Here is a 24,008-nt window from a genome sequence, read left to right as displayed (position 1 = left end):
TTCTTCCTTCTACCTGGTGTGTGCACTAAATAGTCCCTATCTGACATGCAGCTCTTAACTGTGTAAGGCCCACTAAACTTTGCCTGAAAGGGCGAACCTACCAGAGGCAAAAAAGCCAAAACCTGATGCCCTGGCTCAAGCACACAAGTTTCAGTTTTATGATCAAAAGCTCCTTCATTTTTCCCTGTGCACAGCTAAGCTATTTGTGAGCAGTGGCACAGGCAACATGCAGACAACGACGAAAACCATTAACATAGTTCCAAGACATTATCAGGAGGCTCAACATTCTTCCACTCATCACTCAACACAGCTAGTGGACCTCGAACAGTGTGTCCAAAAACAAGTTCATTGGGACTGAGACCTGTGCTTTCCTGTGAAACCTCTCGTATCACAAGCAGCAACCAGGGCAGGCCATCTCCCCAATCCTGAGAAAGCTCAGTACAATAAGAATTCAACATAGACTTCAACGTCTGATAAAAACGCTCAAGGGCTCCCTGTGACTCAGGATGGTATGCACTAGACACCTGATGTTTCACCTTCAATTGTTGAACCACTTGGGAAAATGTATGGGACATGAAATTACTACCCTGGTCAGTTTGTACCACTTTTGGGACGCCAAAGGTAGTAATGACTAAGTCAATGCTTTCAGTACAGGCTTAGTTTTAATAGAGCGCAAAGGGAAAGCAGCGGGATCACGAGTACTTTTACACATTACTGTCAACAAGTATTTATTCCCAGCCATACTCTTTGGAAGTGGACCTACAGAATCAAGTAGCAGATACTCAAATGGATTCTCAATCACTGGAATGGGGTACAATAGCGCTGGCTAAAGTTGTTGGTTGGGCTTCCCAGTTAACTGACAGGTGTTACAAGTTTTACAGTACTTCACTACATCCCTTTTCAGCCGAGGCCAAAAGAAATGGCGGAGCACCCTGTCATAAGTTTTTTGCACACCAAGATGACCTGCCATGCCATCATGTGATATGCTCAACACAAGATCTCTGAACTTTAAAGGGACCACAACCTGGACAACAGTGTCTACCTGCACACCATTTACTACCCGAGCCCACTTCCTTAACAGCAATCCATCATTAAAGAAATAGCCACTGGAAAACACCCCTGAGCTCACCTTATGAGCAACCAAGCTCAAACAGGGATTTTAATGTTGGATCCATAGCTTGCTCTTTAACACACTCTTCCCTAGACAGTGATGGCAACGGGATAGAAAACAATTTGAACTGTTCCTTTCCTTCAGAACTGGCTGGATCAAACCTCCCATCTGTCCCTGGAACATGCCTCACTGCCTGATGAGTGGGCTCCTGGGCAACCCCTGGAGACTTACTAGGCCTAAACCTAAAACTCTCTCTTTGACCATCTCTGTGGACATGACCAAATAATGAGCCACTAGCATGTGTCAGTACATACTCATCAGCAAGCACTGCAGCTGCCGATGTCATCTTCACCTTCTTCTCATTTATATAAGTAACAAGGTGGGCAGGCAATGAACTTTTAAAATGCACCAACACTATTAAATCGCACAAATCCTCATAACTACCTACTTCAGAAGCAGAGCACCAGCGAGTAAAATGAGCCAAAATATCCTGTGCAAACTCAACATGGGTTTGCTTGTCCCCTTTCTTCCAGTTCCTAAACTTCTGCAGCTTTAACTTTAACATAATCACCACTTTCAACAGAACCAAGGGCAGAAAAAGTTCTCTGGGCCTTGCCTGTGAAAATACACTGCAACAGCATGGTTTTATGACTATCTGGCCACCCTCTAACCTGAGAAACACGCTCAAACAATGCAAAAAAATGTGTCCAGATCTTTTTCATCAAATTGAGGCAACAGACGCAAACTTTCAGCAACATCAAAACCATTAGATTCACGTCTACCACTGGTTAACCCCTACTCATGGGTCTCACCTTCCTTTCTCAGCTCCAATCGCAACTGCTCTATCTTAGCTCTCTCCCTTTCCAATGCTATCTCAGCCTTCATTCTCTCCCTCTCCAACTCACGCTGCAACTTCTCCTTCTCTAATTTTGATTTTTCCCTCTCTAGCTGCGAATAATGTTCAAATGACAAAGTACCACCAAAACGCTCTGAACCAACTGGACCTGGAGCTGCTGGAGCCTGAACAACCTCCAAAAGCCTGGCCAATACAGCTAGCCCCTCAACAATCCCTCTCAGCTCAGCCTGGAATTGTGGCATTCTGTTCGGTTTAGACCACCCAAAATGAACTGCCAAATCAATTAAATCTGCCTTTGTATACTGAATTAAAGTACACTGAGAAGGCCGCTTTAGAAACTCAGAGACCAAAGTATTAAGTAAGCCTCTCTGTTTGTCCAAACATGTTTCCATTTCCCCTGCCATCCACTTAGGTCACTTATTTTCAATTTAATTGTAAGAAGAAGGAGTGCAGGAAGCAGATATCCAACAGACAGGATGTAAGATTTTAAACCTCCCTCAGTCAAATCAAGTCAGTGTAGTAGTGGGGATTTTTAGTTGAAATGTAGGGAGTAGAATCAACACCAGGTCAGAGTTCCCCCAATTTTAGAACCCCTTGGCATCGGTCGGGGCTCGTCTCTGCTCTGAAGACACTGACATGCTCTGAGTCTGACACTGAGTCTGAGACACACAAAAATATGACAGGTCAGGCCAGTGTGCCAGGACAGTGACTTGATGTACTTTATACTTGGCATTTAAAATAAAACCTGAACTGAAAAAATGAATTCAAACACTTTTTACCATTCAAAAAAATTGTATTGGCACTGAAAACAGTGTTAGAACTGAAAAAGTTCCACTGAAAGTTCACTGAAAAAATGTCACTAGAGGAAAAGAGGGAGGAGAGATGTGGAGGAAGGAAATAAATGAATCAGTCATATGACAGAGGGCTGAAAGACCTCGGCAGCTTCTCGTCTCCTCTTTCTGATGATGATATCCCTAGAAGAAGATGAGTTGTGCTTTCCACAACTCCTCAACTCCTCCTGCAAGAAGCCTGCACGTCCTCACTCTGTATCCATGCTCACTAACATCACACTGTCCTTCATTTCTGTGCTCACTGTGACTCTCAACCTGCTGGTCATCATCTCCATCTCACACTTCAAGTAGACAAATATTTTATCAATTTATTGAACTGATACATGTATAGAAATAAATGTTTCATTCTCAGGCTGTGAAGGAAAAGTGTCATGTTCCTAAGTAACATATTTTTGTGTGTCGGACATGGATTTATCTGCTGGTGTGATTATATGACAATTTCTAAGTATATTTCTCTCTTATTTCTCCAGGCAGCTCCACACTCCCACCAACCTCCTCCTTCTCTCTCTGGCTGTCTCAGATTGCTTGGTGGGCCTCATCATGTCCTTTCAAATTGTCCTCATAGATGGCTGCTGGTACCTTGGTGACATTGTGTGTGTTGTGTATTATGTTCTATATTATATTCTTACCGCTGCCTCAATAGGAACCATGGTGCTCATATCAGTTGACCGCTATATAGCTATTTGTGACCCTATGCATTATTCGACCAAAGTAACTAAGAAAAGAGTTCAGTTCTGCATTTGTCTGTGTTGGATGTGTTCTGCTCTCTGTCACAGTCTGCTGCTAAAGGACAACCTGGAACAACCAGGAAGGTATAACTCCTGTGTTGGAGAGTGTGTTCTTGTTGTTGATCATGTTGCAGGATTTGTGGACCTTTTTTTATCTCTTATATGTTCTGTCACTATCATTGTGGTTCTGTATATGAGAGTTTTTATGGTGGCTGTGTCTCAGGCTCGTGCCATGAGGTCCCACATTCAAGCCAGCACACTCCAGACCTCAGTGAAAGTAACTGCTAAGAAATCTGAGATGAAAGCAGCCAGGACTCTTGGTGTTGTTGTAGTTGTGTTTCTAATATGTGTCTGCCCGTTTTTTGGTGTTGCACTTTCAGGCCAGGACTCCTTACTCAATACTTCAACTGATACCTTTGTCTTATTTGTGTTGTCTTTTAACTCCACTGTAAACCCTCTGATCTATACCTTTTTCTATGCCTGGTTCAGAAAATGTGTCAAACTCATTGTTACACTTAAGATACTGCAGCCTGATTCCCGTGATATCAACTTACTGTAAAGAGAGAATGTATCTTTCCCAAACCAAAGACATTCACAGAGGGAAACAAAATATCCAAGCTACTAATAGCTCTGGTTAGACAAATTATTATGTGTGTGTAGTTCATAAATCAAACTCATGAGTATGGCAGAGAAACAATCATATCACAGAAATGGGAAAATGTACAGCATGACAGACTTCTTTCAAATCTTTGTTCATGTGTGGAACAATATATATTATAGTGCAGACCTGAATGCACAGTCTGCAGAATACACATCTCTGCCAGTAACAGAAGCAAATTACAATTATATGAATTTTGTATTTTAGTTACATTTATGCAGTTACTCCCCAAAACTGCTAGTATCCTGTAAAACATTTGTGGGAATGTTTGTCATATTTATGAATCATAAATTATTGAGTTATGGCCAAAACATGTTTTGTCAGGTTACAGTGACCTTTGAACTTCGACCACCAAACTCTAATTAGGTCATCCTTGAATGGATGTCTACACCAAACCGTTCTGAGATATCACATTTACATCAGTGGTATGGATGTGACGGGCCTGTCACCTTTTTTTTTTTTTTTTTTTTCTCGACTTTTATGCCTATATTAGTCAGGACAGCTTGAGGAAAAAGTTTGAAGAAAAGGCAGAAAGACGTAAGGAGGCAGAGCAGAAGAGATATGACAATATCAGTCAAGAAACATCAAACTGGAGCAGTGTTTTTTAGCTGACTGATCAAAACTATGTAGGCAGACTGTGCCAGAACATTTATGGGCTTAGAGGCTTCACAAGGTGATCAGGTGCCAGAATCAGAATTAAGATCTGAGCCATCAAACACTAAATATATGTTATACAGTTGTTGAGGCAAACTGCACTACTTGAGAATGTAACTGGTTGTAAAGATTTGTTTTTGGAGGCCATAAAGCTCTCTGTGGTTAAAATGATATGTTGGTAAAAAACAATAATGCATTAAATAAGCCACAGGAGTCATTCATCACAATCCATTGTTTATGAAAGAACCCGATTAAAAAAAGATTGTTCATAATAAAGGAAAGGGAATTATAAATATGGAATAACAAGAAAGACATGCAAATTTTAAAGAGAATGTGAGTGTGCTCACTTTAATTTAAAGAAAGTGCTTCAGTGTTTTATTTTGAAAAAGACATCATGAAGTCTGACTGTCTGTCTGCTCGATATGCTGTGTGCAGATTGAAGTAGCATCCATCAAAATTAGACTTGACACATATTTGAAGCAGAGTGGAGCAGAGAGCTGCTTCTGAGATGTGCTTCAGCACTGATGGTATTATTACAGGTATTGTGTAGAATAGCTGTGATCATCTCTGGTTGACATGGAGCAGCTGTAACTCAGCCGTGCCTGATGGAATCAAGCCCTGTGTTGGCTCATGGCAGGAATTCATATGGTCACCAGTTATATAAAGTCAGACACCTGCATTTTTAGGCACAGTGTTTTGATGGGAAGAGCATCTTTATCAAATAAGGAGAATTGTTGAGGTCATAAAAGTCAAACCAAAGGCTTTTCTTTTAGTGAGGTAACAGTGTGAATCACAAAATATCAACAAGGCAAACTGAAACTGATCTGTACGAACACACACTTTCCTGAGAAGACAATGACGGTACATAGAAGTGTTATTTTTTTTACTTAGAACAACTGAGGAAAACAATGAGTTACTTTTCGTGTGTAACAGGCCCTAACTACATATTACCATGTTGAACAAATACATTCACTTTTTAACTCAAGAGCATACATATGCTATGCATCTGTGTGTGTGTGTGTGTGTGTGTGTGTGTGTGTGTGTGTCTGCACATGTTGGCACCATGCCCTGTGCTCAGGGTTGGGAGGGTTACTTTCAAAATGTAATCCAGTACAATTACAAGTTACCTGTTAAAAAATGTAATCAGTAGGTTACTCTAAGTATCACAATATTAAAGCAATATAACTGATTACTTGTAGTTACTTTTGGATTACTTTAATGCCAAGCATGAAAATAAAGACGAGAGTATAAAAGATGTGTCATCTGCTCAGTGTATTTTTTTTAAACATACAAAGATAAATAATAATAATGATCATTTTAACAATCATTATTGTTAAAGTTATTATTATATGTAAAAAACCACCACCTGAAAGAGGTGTGTTAGGTATTAACATGCTCCAAAGTGGCCTACATGTAATTTGACTGTCCTGATGTCGGCATTGCCTGTGACATGAAATGCACAGGTGCTGACTTTAATTACAGGTGTGTCAAACATGATCATCTGCTGAAACTGATTTCCTTTGCACACAGAAGCACTTGGTCTTGATGGCGTTGTGCCAATAGCCCTTTCCGGCAGAAATCTTGCAATTATCACTAAAATCATGATTTATTTTCAACCTTCTAAACCCAAGAAGGGCTTTTAAAGTGTTAAAAAGAGATTGTATGGTTCTAATTTACAGCGCAGAGCAGGTAAAATAATGCAAATAATAAGAATATAAGACGAAACACATATACAACAGGACATGACGTTATGTTTATTGCACGTTATGACTGTTTGGTCCAGATAAATGCAGCTGTTATGATATTAGATGTATATAAACCGGTTGATTCAGTTTTTGGCGGACTAACGTTATCACTTTTTGGCACGACACAAGTCAGCATCAGCACCTACAGTCCCAAAATGTTTTCCAGCAGTAGTTGTACAGTACAGTAGTAGCACAAGTAGCAGTACTGACAGGTTATTGACAGGTTATTGACGTATTAGCAAGCTAACAAACCTTAACTTTAGCTTACTGGATTTCTGTGTATTTCAGCAAATGTTAGCGGATTGTCTTCATACCTGAAGATGTTTCTTTAAGTTGGACGTTGAGTCCCTGGATGATGACAGTATTTTCACAGCTGGGAGGCAAAATTTGGTGTTGTCTCCCTTTTCTGATTTAAACTCAAAATGATGCCGGATTTTCCAACAAGTAAAAGAATTTCTCTCCCCGGCAGTGGCCATAATGATGAACAACCTTAGCTTACATTATGTTTACATATGGATCGAGGCTATGCAGGGTCTGAGACACAAAAATATGACAGGTCAGACCAGTGTGCCAGGATAGTGACTTTATGTACTTTATACTTGGCATTGAAATCAAACCTGAACTGGAAAAAGGAATTCAAACACTTTCTAATATTCAAAAAAATGTATTGGCACTGAAAACATTATTAGAACTGAAAAGGTTCCACTGAAAGTTCACTGAAAAAATGTCACAAGAGGAAAAAAGGGAGGAGAGATGTGGAGGAAGGAAATAAATGAATCAGTCATATGACAGAGGGCTGAAAGAGCTCGGCAGCTTCTCGTCTCCTCTTTCTGATGATGATATCCCTCGAAGAAGATGAGTTGTGCTTTCCACAACTCCTCAACTCCTCCTGCAAGAAGCCTGCACGTCCTCACTCTGTATCCATGCTCACTAACATCACACTGTCCTTCATTTCTGTGCTCACTGTGACTCTCAACCTGCTGGTCATCATCTCCATCTCACACTTCAAGTAGACAAATATTTCATCAACTTATTGAACTGATAGCTGTGTAGAAATAAATGTTTCAATCTCAGTCTGTGAAGGAAAAGTGTCATGTTCCTAAGTAACATATTTTTGTGTGTCGGACATGGATTTATCTGCTGGTGTGATTATATGACAATTTCTAAGTATATTTCTCTCTTATTTCTCCAGGCAGCTCCACACTCCCACCAACCTCCTCCTTCTTTCTCTGGCTGTCTCAGATTGCTTGGTGGGCCTCATCATGTCCTTTCAAATTGTCCACATAGACGGCTGCTGGTTCTTTGGTGACATTATGTGTGTTGTGTATTATGTTCTATATTATATTGTTACCTCTGCCTCAATTGGAACCATGGTGCTCATATCGGTTGACCGCTATATAGCTATTTGTGACCCTATGCATTATTCTACCAAAGTAACTAAGAAAAGAGTTCAGTTCTGCAATTGTCTGTGTTGGGTGTGTTCTGCTCTCTGTCACAGTCTGCTGCTAAAGGACAACCTGGAACAACCAGGAAGGTATAACTCCTGCGTTGGAGAGTGTGTGCTTGTTGTTGATTATGTTGGAGGATATGTGGACCTTTTTTTATCTCTTATATGTTCCGTCACTATCATTGTAGTTCTGTATATGAGAATATTTGTGGTGGCTGTGTCTCAGGCTCGTGCCATGAGGTCCCACATTCAAGCCAGCACACTCCAGACCTCAGTGAAAGTAACTGCTAAGAAATCTGAGATGAAAGCAGCCAGGATTCTTGGTGTTGTTGTAGTTGTGTTTCTAATATGTGTCTGCCCATATTTTGGTGTTGCACTTTCAGGCCAGGACACCTTACTCAATTCCTCAACTTCTACCTTTGTCTTATTTCTGTTCTCTTTTAACTCCACTGTAAACCCTCTGATCTATACGTTTTTCTATGCCTGGTTCAGAAAATGTGTCAAACTCATTGTTACACTTAAGATACTGCAGCCTGATTCCCGTGATATCAATTTACTGTAAAGACAGAATGTATCTGTACATTCACAGAGGGAAACAAAATATCCAGTCAGACAAATCATTACATGTGTGTAGTTCATAAATCAAACTCATGAGTATGGCAGAGAAACAATCATAGCACAGAAATGGGAAAATGTACAGCATAACAGACTTCTTTCAAATCTTTGTTCATGTGTGGAACAATATATATTATAGTGCAGACCTGAAAGCACAGTCTGCAGAATACACATCTCTGCTAGTAACAGAAGCAAATTACAATTATATGAATTTTGTATTTTAGTTACATGTATGCAGTTATTCCCCAAAACCGCTAGTATCCTGTTAGATGTTTGTATGAAATTTTGTCAGATTTATGAATCATAAATTCTTGAGTTATGGCCAAAACATGTTTTGTCAGGTCACAGTGACCTTTGAACTTCGACCACCAAACTCTAATTAGGTCATCCTTGAATGGATGTCTACACCAAACCGTTCTGAGATATCACATTTACATCAGTGGTATGGATGTGACGGGCCTGTCACCTTTTCTTTTTTTTTTTCGACTTTTTGCCTTTATCAGTCAGGACAGCTTGAGGAAAAAGGTTGAAGAAAAAGGCAGAAAGAGGTAAGGAGGCAGAGCAGCAGAAATATGACAATTATCAGTCAAGAAACATCAAACTGGAGCAGTGTTTTTTAGCTGACTGATCAAAACTATGTAGGCAGACTGTGCCAGAACATTTATGGGCTTAGAAGCTTCACAAGGTGATCAGGTGCCAGAATCAGAATTAAGATCTGAGCCATCAAACACTAAATATATGTTATACAGTTGTTGAAGCAAACTGCACTACTTGAGAATGTAACTGGTTGTAAAGATTTGTTTTTAGAGGCCGTACATTTCTCTGAGGTTAAAATGATATGTTGCTACAAACAATAATGCATTAAATAAGCCACAAGAGTCATTCATCACAATTCATTGTTTATGAAAGAACCCTATTAAAAAAAGATTTTTCATAATAAAGGAAAGGCAATTATGAATATGGAATAACAAGAAAGACATGCCAATTTTAAAGAGAATGTGAGTGTGCTCACTTCAGCTTAAAGAAAGTGCTGATGGTATTATTACAGGTATTGTGTAGAATAGCTGTGATCATCTCTGGTTGACATGGAGCAGCTGTAACTCAGCCGTGCCTGATGGAATCAAGCCCTGTGTTGGCTCATGGCAGGAATTCATATGGTCACCAGTTATATAAAGTCAGACACCTGCATTTTTAGGCACAGTGTTTTGATGGCAAGAGCACCTTTATCAAATAAGGTGAATTGTTGAGGTCATAAACGTCAAACCAAAGGCTTTTCTTTTAGTGAGGTAACAGTGTGAATCACAAAATATCAACAAGGCAAACTGAAACTGATCTGCACGAACACACACTTCTGAGAAGACAATGACAGTACATAGAAGTTTTGTATTTTGTTTACTCAGAAAAACTGAGGAAAAGAATTACTTAATTTTAGTGTGTAACAGGCCCTAACTACACATTATCATGTTAAAAAGACAAATATTTTAACTTTTTAATTTCAGAGCCATTAAAATGACCTTCCTAGATGTCTTTCATATGTAAATCTTGAAGCTGGTGTCAGTGATTAGTGGATTTATTAATTATATCTAAAATCACAAATCCTTGAGGACACTGAAGCTTTGTTCTCAACAGCACATCTTCTGATGCCCCTTAACACATCATCAGTCATATATCCTGGGGTCACTGGGAGATTTAAGTCTTTTAACAACCCAGCTATGGTTGATCAGGCCATGGCTTGTGTTCAGGTGTCACTTGCTAGTCCACACGATCCTCCTCCCTGAATCCAGGCCAAATGGGGTCCAGGCTCACCTTAGGGGTCACCAGAAATTACAGGTTTTCAAACTTAGATTTGCACATGTTAATTAAGATCACAGTTTATACAAAAGTCTGCACATAAAACTATTTTGAAAGATAAGTTTCTTTGTCCTCGCGTAACAAATAGTGGGTTACTTAGTAGGCCACAACTCTGTGACCTCTCAAGATCTGTGAGAATGAATCATTACTATTCTTTTGGTGAGGATGAGTTTGTATAAGGTAATATAGGGCATGAAGTAAGGACTTCATTACTAATTCCTGTACACCTGTTGGATCCTCCCTAATCGACATATTTTTCTGTGAGACACTCAGTAGATATGAGAATTAAACTGATCCGCAAAAGTGTCAACTTCTGTTTCATGGTGAACTTGTGACTTTGTTTACTGTTTGAAAATATTAAAGGCCTCTCTGTTTGTCCAATCATGTTTCCATTTCCCCTGCCATCCACTTAGGTCACTTATTTTCAATTTAATTGTAAGAAGAAAGAGTGCAGGAAGCAAATATCCAACAGACAGGATGTAAGATTTTAAAACTCACTCAGTCAAATCAAGTCAGTGTAGTAGTGGGGATTTTAAGATGAAATGTAGGGAGTAGAATCAACACCAGGTCAGAGTTCCCCCACTTTTAGAACCCCTTGGCATCGGTCGGGGCTCGTCTCTGCTCTGAAGACACTGACATGCTCTGAGTCTGACACTGAGTCTGAGACACACAAAAAGACTATTCAAATATGACAGGTCAGGCCAGTGTGCCAGGACAGTGACTTTATGTACTTTATACTTGGCATTGAAATAAAACCTGAACTGAAAAAAAGGAATTCAAACACTTTCTAATATCCAAAAAAATTGTATTGGCACTGAAAACAATATTAGAACTGAAAAAGTTCCACTGAAAGTTCACTGAAAAAAAATGTCACTAGAGGAAAAGAGGGAGGAGAGATGTGGAGGAAGGAAATAAATGAATCAGTCATATGACAGAGGGCTGAAAGACCTCGGCAGCTTCTCGTCTCCTCTTTCTGATGATGATATCCCTCGAAGAAGATGAGTTGTGCTTTCCACAACTCCTCAACTCCTCTTGCAAGAAGCCTGCACATCCTCACTCTGTATCCATGCTCACTAACATCACACTGTCCTTCATTTCTGTGCTCACTGTGACTCTCAACCTGCTGGTCATCATCTCCATCTCACACTTCAAGTAGACAAATATTTCATCAATTTATTGAACTGATAGCTGTGTAGAAATAAATGTTTCAATCTCAGGCTGTGAAGGAAAAGTGTCATGTTCCTAAGTAACATAGTTTTGTGTTTTAGACATGGATTTATCTGCTGGTATGATTATATGACAGTTTATAAGTATATTTCTCTCTTATTTCTCCAGGCAGCTCCACACTCCCACCAACCTCCTCCTTCTCTCTCTGGCTGTCTCAGATTTCTTGGTGGGCCTCCTGATGTCCTTTCAAATTGTCCACATAGACGGCTGCTGGTTCCTTGGTGACACTGTGTGTCTTGTGTATTATATTCTATATTATATTTTTACCGGTGCCTCAATAGGAACCATGGTGCTCATATCGGTTGACCGCTATATAGCTATTTGTGAGCCTATGCATTATTCGACCAAAGTAACTAAGAAAAGAGTTCAGTTCTGCAATTGTCTGTGTTGGATATGTTCTGCTCTCTTTCACAGTCTGCTGCTAAAGGACAACCTGGAACAACCAGGAAGGTATAACTCCTGTGTTGGAGAGTGTGTGCTTGTTGTTGATTATGTTGGAGGATATGTGGACCTTTTTTTATCTCTTATATGTTCTGTCACTATCATTGTAGTTCTGTATATGAGAATATTTGTGGTGGCTGTGTCTCAGGCTCGTGCCATGAGGTCCCACATTCAAGCCAGCACACTCCAGACTTCAGTGAAAGTAACTGCTAAGAAATCTGAGATGAAAGCAGCCAGGACTCTTGGTGTTGTTGTAGTTGTGTTTCTAATATGTGTCTGCCCATATTTTGGTATTGCACTTTCAGGCCAGGACACTTTAATCAGTACTTCAACTGATACCTTTGTCTTATTTGTGTTGTCTTTTAACTCCACTCTAAACCCTCTGATCTATACGTTTTTCTGTGCCTGGTTCAGAAAATGTGTCAAACTCATTGTTACACTTAAGATACTGCAGCCTGATTCCTGTGATATCAACTTACTGTAAAGACAGAATGTATCTTTCCCAAACCAAAGACATTCACAGAGGGAAACAAAATATCCAAGCTACTAATAGCCCTGGTTAGACAAATTATTACACGTGTATTACACAAATCACACTCATTAGCATGGAAGAGAAAAAATCATAGCACAGAAATGGGAAAATGTACAGCATAACAGACTTCTTTCAAATCTTTGTTCATGTGTGGAACAATATATATTATAGTGCAGACCTGAATGCACAGTCTGCAGAATACACATCTCTGCCAGTAACTGTAGAAAATTACAATTATATGAATTTTGTATTTCAGTTACATGTATGCAGTTATTCCCCAAATCCGCTACTATCCTGATAGACATTTGTCTGAAATTTTGTCAGATTTATGAATCATAAATTCTTGAGTTATGGCCAAAACATGTTTTGTCAGGTTACAGTGACCTTTGAACTTTGACCACCAAACTCTAATTAGGTCATCCTTGAATGGATGTCTACACCAAACCGTTCTGAGATATCACATTTACATCAGTGGTATGGATGTGACGTGCCTGTCACCTTTTTTTTTTTTTTTTTGACTTTTATGCCTTTATCAGTCAGGACAGCTTGAGGAAAAAGTTTGAAGAAAAAGGCAGAACGAGGTAAGGAGGCAGAGCAGAAGAAATATGACAATATCAGTCAAGAAACGTAAAACTGGAGCAGTGTTTTTTAGCTGACTGATCAAAACTATGTAGGCAGACTGTGCCAGAACATTTATGGGCTTAGAGGCTTCACAAGGTGATCAGGTGCCAGAATCAGAATTAAGATCTGAGCCATCAAACACTAAATATATGTTATGTAGTTGTTGAAGCAAACTGCACTACTTGTGAATGTAACTGGTTGTAAAGATTTGTTTTTAGAGGCCATAAAGCTCTCTGTGGTTAAAATGATATGTTGCTACAAACAATAATGCATTAAATAAGCCACAAGAGTCATTCATCACAATTCATTGTTTATGAAAGAACCCTAATAAAAAAGGTTTTTCATAATTAAGGAAAGGGAATTATAAATATGGAATAACAAGAACGACATGCAAATTTTAAAGAGAATGTGAGTGTGCTCACTTTAGTTTAAAGAAAGTGCTTCAGTGTTTTATTTTGAAAAAGACATCATGAAGTCTGACTGTCTGCTCGATATGCTGTGTGCAGATTGAAGTAGCATCCATCAAAATTAGACTTGGCACAGATTTGAAGCAGAGTGGAGCAGAGAGCTGCTTCTGAGATGTGCTTCAGCACTGATGGTATTATTACAGGTATTGTGTAGAATAGCTGTGATCATCTCTGGTTGACATGGAGCAGCTGTAACTCAGCCGTGCCTGATGGAATCAAGCCCTGTGTTGGCTCATGGCAGGAATTCATATGGTCACCAGTTATATAAAGTCAGACAACTGCATTTGTAGGCACAGTGTTTTGATGGGAAGAGCACCTTTATCAAATAAGGTGAATTGCTGAGGTCATAAAAGTCAAAACAAGGCTTTTCTTTTAGTGAGGTAACAGTGTGAATCACAAAATCTCAACAAGGCAAACTGAAACTGATCTGCACAAACACACACTTCTGAGAAGACAATGACAGTACATAGAAGTTTTGTAGTTTGTTTACTCAGAAAAACTGAGCAACACAATGACTTAATTTTAGTGTGTAACAGGCCCTTAATACACATTATCATGTTTCAGTTTTTAATTTCAGAGCCATTAAAATGACCTTCCTAGATGTCTTTCATATGTAAATCTTGAAGCTGGTGTCAGTGATTAGTGGATTTATTAATTATATCTAAAATCACAAATCCTTGAGGACACTGAAGCTTTGTTCTCAACAGCACATCTTCTGATGCCCCTTAACACATCATCAGTCATATATCCTGGGGTCACTGGGAGATTTAAGTCTTTTAACAACCCAGCTATGGTTGATCAGGCCATGGCTTGTGTGTGTCACTTGCTAGTCCACATGATCCTCCTCCCTGAATCCAGGCCAAATGGGGTCCAGGCTCACCTTAGGGGTCACCAGCAATCACAGGTTTTCAAACTTAGATTTACACATGTAAAGATCACAGTTTATACAAAAGTCTGTACACAAAACTATTTAAAAGATACATTTCTTTGTCCTTATTTAAAGTGTGGGCTACTTAGTGAACTCTCAAGATCTGTGAAAATGAATCATTATTGTTCTCTCTTTTGAGTTGTTAAAGTAAAAATTGTTTAAGATTATAATAGAAAATAGACACTTACCAAACAGAAAAGTTTTTAATTGATCTTTATTTTGGACAGTAAAACGTTGCAATGAATTACTTCATTTCTTTTGGTATTTGTACGCATTTGTGCAGGCTTGCCTCAACTTTCCTTGGATAGAAGTGGGGGGGGGGGGCTACAAGGAAAAAAGGTTGAGAACCACTGGTGTCAAGGCTTACTCAGAAGTTTTAATGGTATTCTTGATGGCTGTGTTCCTTGCCAGTCCTGTGATGCCCAGCAAACTGGCTTTGTGGAGTCCTTTGTGGAGTGCCTTGTGAATCCTCTGCAACCTACCTGGCGGGGCATGTATCTTGCCTTCCAGCCCTGTTACCACCAGGCTATGACCAGGTGCTCATACTTTCTTTTGGGAGCCTCCTCCATATGGTCCTCCTGCAGCACTGTCAGGTCCATGATGATGATGTTTTTTGTTATCCACCAGAAAGATATCTGGCCTGAGGGTAGTGCTCACAATGTCACAGGGGAATCTTGGCTGTTTCCCAAACTCCACTGAGACCTGACAGTCCTGAGTGGTCGCCAGAATCCCTTCTGCACTCTTATGGCCTGCCCATGGCTGGTCTACTGCCTTGACAAAAGCCATTGCTAGGGTTGTCATGTATATTTGGCTGCTTGATTCCCATGGTCATGGCTTTTTCAATAGGCTCAGGGCTTAGTTTTTGTGCCAGCTGTATTACTCAATATGTGCTCCAGCTCCCTCTTCCAGAGCACAGTGAATGGATTGAAGACTCCCCTTTGCCCCAGCTAGAGAGGTTTGCTCTGCCAGACAAGACATTGTAGAGCACCAGTGGCGCAACTGGGCTGTATTCCACATGGGTTTTGAGGTCAAAGGGGCCTGACATTGCACACTCAAATAGAGGACAGAAAAAAGCCAAAAAAGTAAGGTTCAGATTACTGGTAGTGTCGGTTCTTGTGACAACCCTAGTCTCAAGTCTGAGGTCATGATAGTGCCGTGTTACAGCAGACAGTGCTTGTTTACCTGCTGTGGCCGTGCTGCTGCTCGGACCCGTGTCGTCACTGGCCTGGCTGCTCCCACCACCAGATCTGTCAGTTTCGTGCATTTGGCCGCATCCTCAATTAACTTTTTTTTGTTTTTTGCCCTACGCTTATCTGCACCACACATCTCTTTTTCTGGTGGCTTCTTTCTTTTGAGCATCTTTACAAATCTCCTCTACCTTGCTTGCTTTTTTCTTTTTTTTTTTCCAGAAAAATAATGGTCACCGTCTGAGCGGCTGAGCCAATCACATTCAATAGACGCATGGATCAGTTCAAATTGGGAGGGGCCGCTCGTATCCCCCCTTATATGCAACAAAATGCAGTGACCCAGTCTGACATTACACTCCGTGCTACCTGCCACTGCGAGGGTCAACCGCGGCAACATTACATTTAAAAAAAAAAAAAAAAAGTTTGACCACAAGAGGGCCCATGGGTTTACAAAACCCACCAACTCTACATCATCTATGCCACTGTAGAGCACCCAAATCGAGAAAGAGATGAAGTTCTGCCTTCCAGAAATACATCGACCTTGTCCAGGGCCCTATTCTTACTCACTCTAACAGTTCTTCTCATGATTCTTTCCTCCACTCCAGCCTTCACCTTTTCCTGAATCAGCCTTTGCTTCTCTTCCCCCTAAATTACATCTTACTGTGGTCACAGGTCACTGTGGCTCTGTGATGTAGTCATGAGGCACCACCACTCCCACTGGCCTGGGCCACCTTTGGATCACTTGAGTCATTGTAAATCATCACTGTGGTTGTTTGTGTCAATTTGAACTCATCTTCCAAAGATTTTAAGGGCAACTGGAGCATTGTGTTGTTGCTGAGGCTTCTGGGAAATGCCTGCCATCTCCAGAAACAGCTACTTACCTTTGTCTCCACCGTCTCCGCAATGAAAATGGAAACTTCATAGACAAATTTCAGCCAGAGTATTCCCAACAATATACCATTCTAGTACACCCACACCTTGAACTTACCTGGGAGCCCCCAACAGCTGACTGATCTAAGCTAGGTGTCCAGTTCCTGGCAGGTTGACCGGACAGATGCAAAGACCTGAAGGCTGTTGTTGAAGACGTTGCTCAGGGCCAGTTGGTATTGAATTAAGTGAGGGTGGAGTAAGACGACTGGTGGTGGGGAGTGCTGTGGCAACAGAAAATGGAGGAGGAGGAGAACAGTGATAGAACAGAAGGAAATTGAGCAGATGCGGTGCAGGGGCACCATGACTGGTTGAGGCTGTTGTGTTTTGAACAGCAGTATTGCTAGAGGTAACTGCGAGTGATGGAAACAGCTGTGGAAGGGGGTGGAGCCTGGGGGGCACAGAGGCTGCATACATATGCAGGGGTAGTATGTGCAGGCTGCTAATGCAGAGATGAAAGAAAAGAGGGAAAAACCTGAGACAGACCAGACATGGAAGGAGGGAGAATGAGTGGTGATATGACCTGGCCCTCAGGTAAGGTTGAAACAGTCATTTGTATCACTAGAAGAGACTGCACTGTGACATAATCAGCTTGCAGGTGGCAATAGATGTGAAACAAGTGGGTGAGCAGACGGCCGGAGTGGTGGTGGAGGTGGTGTTGATTTGTAAGAACCTTGCCTTATTGTCAGTGCGATGAAATGGAATTTCCTTCTCCCTGAGGACACACTGGAGGCAGGTGACTGTCCTGTCAGGAACTGAAGTAGGACCAAGGGGCGCCCAGTCCAGGAACTGTGAGTGAGTTGCTGGACTATGGTGGGCGGGACACCACAAGTTCAGCCGGTCTAGCATCAGGCATCTAGCATCTTGATGGCAACGAGGACTACATCCACTGGGTGGAAAGGGAGACCTCTTAGAGCTGCTAGACAGAGAGTAGTGGATGATGGTAGGCCAGGGGATATGTATGACTGAGCGCAGTTGACATTGGCCAGGAGACTGGGTGCATCAGATGAACATTGTCTCATCATCTCATCATTGTCTGAGGTGTCGAGAATAAGCTTGTAATCCATGACGCAGTGCGTAATTAAAACGTTAGATAAAAGTAGTCTTTGTACAATGAACAGTCGCGAGAAGTGAGATGAAATATGTCCCTCCAGGGGCATATTTTTCTGTGAGAGACTGAGTAGATATGAGAATTAAACTGACCCGCACCAGCGACATCTTCTGTTTCATGGGAACTCGTGACTGTGCCTACTGTTTGAAAATATTTGGGGCCTCTCTGTTTTTCAAAAGATGTTTCCATTTCCCCCTCCATCCACTCAGGTCACTTTTTTTCAATTTATTTGTTAGGAGAAACAGTGCAACAACCAGATATCCAGCAGACAGGCTGCAAGATGCTAAAAGTCAGTCAAATCAAGTCAGAGTAGTAATGGGGCTTTTAAGAGAACACTAAAGGAGTAGAACCAACACCAGGTCAGACTCCGGTGGGGGGTTGTCTCTGCTCTGAAGACATTGAAGTGCTCTGAGTCTGACTTTCTATTTTTTGAGGCATAAGACTCAAAAAAAGACTATTCAAATTATGCCAGGTCAGGTCAGTGTGCCAGGACAGTGATTTTATATACTTTATATTTGGCACTGAAAATGAAACCGGGCTTTGAAAATTAAATCAGAACTGGAATTGAAAAAAGGAAATCAAACATCTTTTGATATTCAAAAAAAAATGTACTGGCACTGAAAACAGTATTAGTTCTAATCTCTAAAAAGTTCCACTGAAAGCTCATTGAAAAAAAATGTCACTAGAGGAAAAGAGGGAGGAGAGATGTGGAGGAAGGAAATAAATGAATCAGTCATATGACAGAGAGCTGAAAGACCTCTGCAGCTTCTCGTCTCCTCTTTCTGATGATGATATCCCATGAAGAAGATGAATTATGCTTTCCACAACTCCTCAACTCTTCCTGCAAGAAGACCACACGTCCCCACTGGAACTACTTAATTTCTTTTGGCATATGTGTGCATGACTGTGGGCTGGGGAGGCTCAGCTTTTCTTGGATAAAAGTAAGGGGGCTCCAAAAAGGTTGTGAACCACTGATCTCAAGGCTTACTCAGAAGTTTTAATGGTATCCTTGATGGCTGTGGTTCTTGCCAGTCCTTGATGCCTGGCAATCTGGCATTGTAGAGTCAGTGCCTGGTGAATCTTCTTCAGCCTATATTGCTGGGCATGCATCTTGCCTTCCAGCCCAGCCCAGGTCCATAATAATGATGTCTTTGGTTCTCCTCCAGGAAAATATCTGGCCTCAGGGTAGTGCTGACACTGTCACAAAGGAATCTTCCAGACTGAAGCAGAACCTGTCCATGACTTTGCCCTTCTTAGTATGAGTGATCTTGACTTTATTGTCTTGAAGCCTACACAAGCCCATTTGATGAGTTTTCCCAGCCCATGAAGAATCCCACTGCATCCTTTAACTGACTCTGTGTTGTCAGGTCATGCGTAACAGGAGGCAGTAGATGTGCCGTAAGGATTCTTTGGGTTCCATCAGTTGCATCTGGGCCTGGCTCCGCCTACATCTCACCAGGTAGGGTATTTTTGTGTTATGAACCATAGCTTCCTTCCAAACATTTCTGCTGGACCTGGTGAATCATGAGACCCCAGCTGTTATTGCATAGCTTGTCAAATTTGCAGACAAAGCTCGTAGCCATTTGATGATTGCCTTTTGTCCATCAAGTCAGGGTTCTCATTCTACCCCCATCTCAGGCACCCCTGGGGGTATTAATCCAGGAGACGATTTTTGGTTTGATTTGGGTTTCCTCTTCTCAGAGGACACAGTAAGGGTTGCCCTTCCTGCCCCAGGTGATCTCTTTCCAAACTGTCAACTGTCTTTTATTCAATCTGTTCCTTTTCACTACAGGTTTCAAATACATCTTCTGATGTCATTGGCTGGTTCTGGTCCTTCAGCCCAAAACACGTACTTGGAAAAAAGAAAGCTATGGGTTGCCTGTGTAACCAATGCTTGAGTGAGCTAATCATGAAGGATGCAATGTAATGGCCAAACATACATCCAACTCTGAAACAGGAAATGATGGGCCCAAACCACTGATCTCAATAAATTTTAACATGCTCACAGTGAAAAAAGTCTGATGAATGTAGATGACATAATTAAAGAGAGGAATGTGGGAGCAGTGGTGTGGAATTTTCTCTGCAGACACAGATGTGGTCTGTAAGTCTGATTAGATTTTTTGCCACATGAGACACTCAACCAACTTTCTCCAAAGAATTCTGCTAAACAACAAAAATGGATGTTCATTTAGGCACATTAGGCCTGAGGTGGGCCCATTGGTACCTGTAGAATCTGTGAGCCCAGGGCAGTCAGACCAAGACATTTCAGCTTGTGGTCTTCAACACTGGATGACCTCAAGGTTGCAGGCTGACAATGATAATAAAGTTGGTCTTCATATGACAAATGTTGCTGGAGTTTTTACTTCATCAGACTTTCTCTTCTCCATGCACATTGAAACTAGGCTAATATTTAATTTTAGTGAATCTGTAGCCATAATCTGTATTCCCCTCTGTTTCCTTGGAGACATGGAGCCAGGACAGTGACTGTTTATTTTGGCATTGAAAATCAAGTCAGTGTTGAAAATGAGTTCATTATCTTATAGAATGAATGTGAATTTATGAATCTGAACTGAAAAGGGAACACTGCCATTCAAACACCTTTCACTATTCAAAATAAGTTGTATCAGCACTCAAAACAAATGTTACTGATGAAAACAGTTTCAATGAAAGTTCAGTCACTGCTCACTCCCTAGATGAGAAGGGGAGGAGAGATGCAGAGGAAGGAAATAAATTAATGACGTATGTCATATGAGAGAGCTTCAGACAGATGACTGAAGGAGCTTGGCAGGTTCTCATCTCCTCTTTCTGATGATGAAAATGTTTGAAGAAGAAGAGTTGTGTTTTCCACAACTCCTCAACTCTTCCTGCAAGAAAACCACACGTCCTCACTCTGTATCCATGCTCAATTACATCACACTGTCCTTCATCTCTCTGCTCACTGTGACTCTCAATCTGCTGGTCATCATCTCCATCTCACACTTCAAGTAGGTTAATATTTTCTCAATTCATTAAACTGTAGCTGTAGAGAATGAAATGTTCAATCTCAGGATGTGAGGGGAAAAGTGTCATGTTCCTAAGAAATATTTTTGTGTTTTGGTCATGGCTTTCATCTCCTAATATGATAACATCACAAATAATAAGTATATTTCTCTTTTATTTCTCCAGGCAGCTTCACACCTCCACCAATCTCCTCCTTCTCTCTCTGGCTGTCTCAGATTGTTTCGTAGGCCTCCTCCTGTTCTTTAAAATTATGTTCATATATGGCTGTTGGTTCCTTGGTGATATCATGTGTGCTACATACATAGTTTTGAACTATATTATTACCTCTGCCTCAATAGGAACCATGGTGCTCATATCGGTTGACCGGTATGTGGCCATTTGTGACCCTATGCATTATTCCACCAAAGTCACTCAAAAAAGAGTTCAGTTCTGCATTTGTCTGTGTTGGATGTCTTCTGCTCTCTGTCACAGTCTGCTACTAAAGGACAACCTGGAACAACCAGGAAGGTATAAGTCCTGCGTTGGAGAGTGTGTGATTGTTGTTCATTATATTGCAGGACTTATAGACCTTTTTCTTTCCTTTATAAGTCCTGTCACTGTCATTGTGGTTCTGTATATGAGAGTATTTGTGGTGGCTGTGTCTCAGGCTCGTGCCATGAGGTCCCATATTGGAAACATCACTGTCCAGTGTTCAGTAAAAGTAACTGCAATGAAATCTGAGATGAAAGCAGCCAGGACTCTTGGTGTTGTTGTAGTTGTGTTTCTAATATGTGTCTGCCCATTCTTTTGTCTTATACTTACAGGCCAGGACTCTGTGATCAATGCTTCAACATCTACCTTTGTCTTATTTCTCTTCTCTTTTAACTCCACTCTCAACCCTCTGATTTATGCCTTTTTCTATGCCTGGTTCAGAAAATCTATCAAACTCATTGTAACTCTTAAGATACTGCAGCCTGACTCCTGTGATTACAGCATCCTGTAGAGAGAGAATGTGAAATGGTGTCATTGAGGCCAACCAATGTTGTGAAATTTTCAAAGTAAAATTATTTCAATACATTGTTGAGTCAACTACAAAATCAGAGAACAGAAAAAGGGATGGCTTTTGTTAAGTTCCAAGGACCCTGTTTCACATAAAGTGTGAATTAATCATGTATTTTTCCGAAACCAAAGGCAGACATTAGCAGTAGGTCTTTTCTGTATAAACAAGGGAGAAACACAGTGTCATAGCTACTAATAGCCCTGGTTAGACACAGTCATAAGCATGGAACAGAAAGAATTGTGGACCAGAGAGGGGGAAATGTAAATACAACCTGAAGAGAATACTTTGATGTAAACCCCTTTTTAGTCACCAACACTTTGATTAGTAACTGTCATAAATTACGTTTTTTTTGTCAATAACTTCGATAACAAATCACAATCAAATTTATCTCATATTTTAATTACATGACATACATAATTTAATTACTCTCCAGCAGTGCTAGTATCATATCAGACATTTATGTGAAACTCTGTCATATTTAGTATATTAATTTTTGAGTTATGGAGAAAATTGTGTTTTTTGAGGTCACAGTGACTTTTGATCATCAAAATCTTATCAGTTCATCCTTGAGATGATGTTGGATGACCAAGTGTTCTTGAGATATCACGTTCATGAAAGTGAGACAGAGAAGGGGACTGACTCAAAAACAATGTGTAAGGTTTCACCTGCTGCTGGTGTAAAGTCATTAAAAAATGCTTTTCAAAAATTGTAAATCACAGCAGTCCTTGAGCATACAGCCATTACTTTTCACAAAAACGGCTGATTGGTATGTTTTTGGATTGGAAATGGTGTTAATGAGTTGACTGATCTAAGCTATGTAGGCAGACTATATCTGAGTATTTCTGGGTTTAGGAGATTAGCAAAGTAATAAAGTTTCCAGAACTATAATTAAGTTTTGAGCCACCAAACACTTAATATATGTAGTGCAGTTGGTAAGCCAAACTGCTTTACTTAAGAATGTTATATGTTGCAAAAAAAAAAAAAAATGGTTTTGGAGCACATAAAGCTTACAATACTATTAAACACTAAATAAAATAAGGGGTTTTCTAAACAAAAGTCATTCATTAAAACATGTTGTTCACTGATGAACCCTAATGAAAAAACACTTTTCATACCAAGAGCAATTCTGGCCTTAGTAAAAGTGAGACGACACCTCTCCTTTTAGTGAGGTAACAGTGCACAAGCACACACTTTCCTGAGAACATTAATTATCCATACACACCTGTGTGAGTTGATGAAAAAAAGTGAAACAAAATAATTGCCTAAAACATATAGATTGTCACACTACTCCCCAGGGAAAATTTGCAAATTGAAAAATGTTCAATGACAGTACATTTAAGTTATTTGTACACATAAAAAATTATTATTAATTTACAACAGAAATGATTTGTGTGAATTAATAATTTTGTGCACACCAACTAACAGAACATTAACCATAGAACTGGATCTAAATTACATAATATTGACATGTAACAGGCCATAACAACACATTATAACATAAAAAAAAAACATGTACTTCCACTTTTTAGTCTTAAGTCTTTCACTTCTTAGTCTAGTTGAAATAAATAGCTTTCTACATGTCAGTTCATATCTAATCATGAAACAGGGATCATGATTTAGTACTTATATCTAAAACTACAAATGCTTCAGTACATTAAAGTATTAATTCGTAAAGATACATTTTACGAATCACCTCAGCACATTGTCAGTGATGTGATTCTTTGGGTCACCCAGGTGACCCAGCTGTGGTTGATCAGGCCACAGCTTGTGTTCAGGTGACACTTGCTAGTCCACATAGACCTCCTGCCCTCAAAGCTTTCTCAGCAACTTCAGTGGTGTTCTTATGGCTGTGCTCCTTGTCAGTCCTATGATGCCCAGCAAATTCTAGGCTTTTGTGGAGTGACTGCCCCATGAATCGTCTGCAGCCTACTTCAATGGGCATGGTTCTTGTCTTCCAGCCACGTGTGCGATAGTCGATGACCAGCTGGTCAGGCTTTCTTTTGAGAGCTTCC

General features: G+C 40.4%; 4 protein-coding genes and 1 long non-coding RNA gene across 5 annotated transcripts in view; 4 read left to right on the top strand and 1 right to left on the bottom strand.

The window, feature by feature from the left end:
- The window catches only part of LOC146322551 (uncharacterized), a 155,187-nt gene that overhangs the window by 103,572 nt on the left and 27,607 nt on the right, over positions 1-24,008 (bottom strand). The gene's annotated exons all lie outside the window — the stretch shown is intronic.
- On the top strand, positions 2,933-4,105 carry LOC146322560 (trace amine-associated receptor 13c-like). Its single transcript, XM_084723996.1, has 2 exons — positions 2,933-3,105; positions 3,289-4,105. The coding sequence occupies exons 1-2, from the start codon at positions 2,933-2,935 to the stop codon at positions 4,103-4,105; spliced, it is 990 nt and encodes a 329-aa protein (XP_084580122.1).
- On the top strand, positions 7,437-8,612 carry LOC146322559 (trace amine-associated receptor 13c-like). Its single transcript, XM_084723993.1, has 2 exons — positions 7,437-7,612; positions 7,796-8,612. The coding sequence occupies exons 1-2, from the start codon at positions 7,437-7,439 to the stop codon at positions 8,610-8,612; spliced, it is 993 nt and encodes a 330-aa protein (XP_084580119.1).
- LOC146322558 (trace amine-associated receptor 13c-like) lies at positions 11,496-12,668 on the top strand. Its single transcript, XM_084723995.1, has 2 exons — positions 11,496-11,668; positions 11,852-12,668. The coding sequence occupies exons 1-2, from the start codon at positions 11,496-11,498 to the stop codon at positions 12,666-12,668; spliced, it is 990 nt and encodes a 329-aa protein (XP_084580121.1).
- Positions 20,766-21,939, top strand: LOC146322557 (trace amine-associated receptor 13c-like). The gene is made up of 2 exons (XM_084723992.1): positions 20,766-20,941; positions 21,123-21,939. Exons 1-2 carry the CDS (start codon positions 20,766-20,768, stop codon positions 21,937-21,939), a joined length of 993 nt encoding a protein of 330 aa, XP_084580118.1.

This window comes from Lutjanus erythropterus, chromosome 8 (genome assembly GCF_056507025.1).
Source record: "Lutjanus erythropterus isolate fLutEry1 chromosome 8, fLutEry1.hap2, whole genome shotgun sequence".
Taxonomy (NCBI): Eukaryota; Metazoa; Chordata; class Actinopteri; order Lutjaniformes; family Lutjanidae; genus Lutjanus; species Lutjanus erythropterus.
Note: the sequence above shows the minus strand (reverse complement) of the source record. Positions and strands in the feature narration are given on the sequence as shown.

What these genes read in the sequence shown, in the direction of transcription:
- LOC146322560 (XM_084723996.1), top strand. Translation starts at nt 2,933, where the DNA reads ATGATATCCCTAGAAGAAGATGAGTTGTGCTTTCCACAACTCCTCAAC. An exon ending in ATCTCCATCTCACACTTCAA is followed by an intron (nt 3,106 to 3,288) that starts GTAGACAAATAT and finishes TTATTTCTCCAG; the next exon opens with GCAGCTCCACACTCCCACCA.
- LOC146322559 (XM_084723993.1), top strand. Translation starts at nt 7,437, where the DNA reads ATGATGATATCCCTCGAAGAAGATGAGTTGTGCTTTCCACAACTCCTC. An exon ending in ATCTCCATCTCACACTTCAA is followed by an intron (nt 7,613 to 7,795) that starts GTAGACAAATAT and finishes TTATTTCTCCAG; the next exon opens with GCAGCTCCACACTCCCACCA.
- LOC146322558 (XM_084723995.1), top strand. Translation starts at nt 11,496, where the DNA reads ATGATATCCCTCGAAGAAGATGAGTTGTGCTTTCCACAACTCCTCAAC. An exon ending in ATCTCCATCTCACACTTCAA is followed by an intron (nt 11,669 to 11,851) that starts GTAGACAAATAT and finishes TTATTTCTCCAG; the next exon opens with GCAGCTCCACACTCCCACCA.
- LOC146322557 (XM_084723992.1), top strand. Translation starts at nt 20,766, where the DNA reads ATGATGAAAATGTTTGAAGAAGAAGAGTTGTGTTTTCCACAACTCCTC. An exon ending in ATCTCCATCTCACACTTCAA is followed by an intron (nt 20,942 to 21,122) that starts GTAGGTTAATAT and finishes TTATTTCTCCAG; the next exon opens with GCAGCTTCACACCTCCACCA.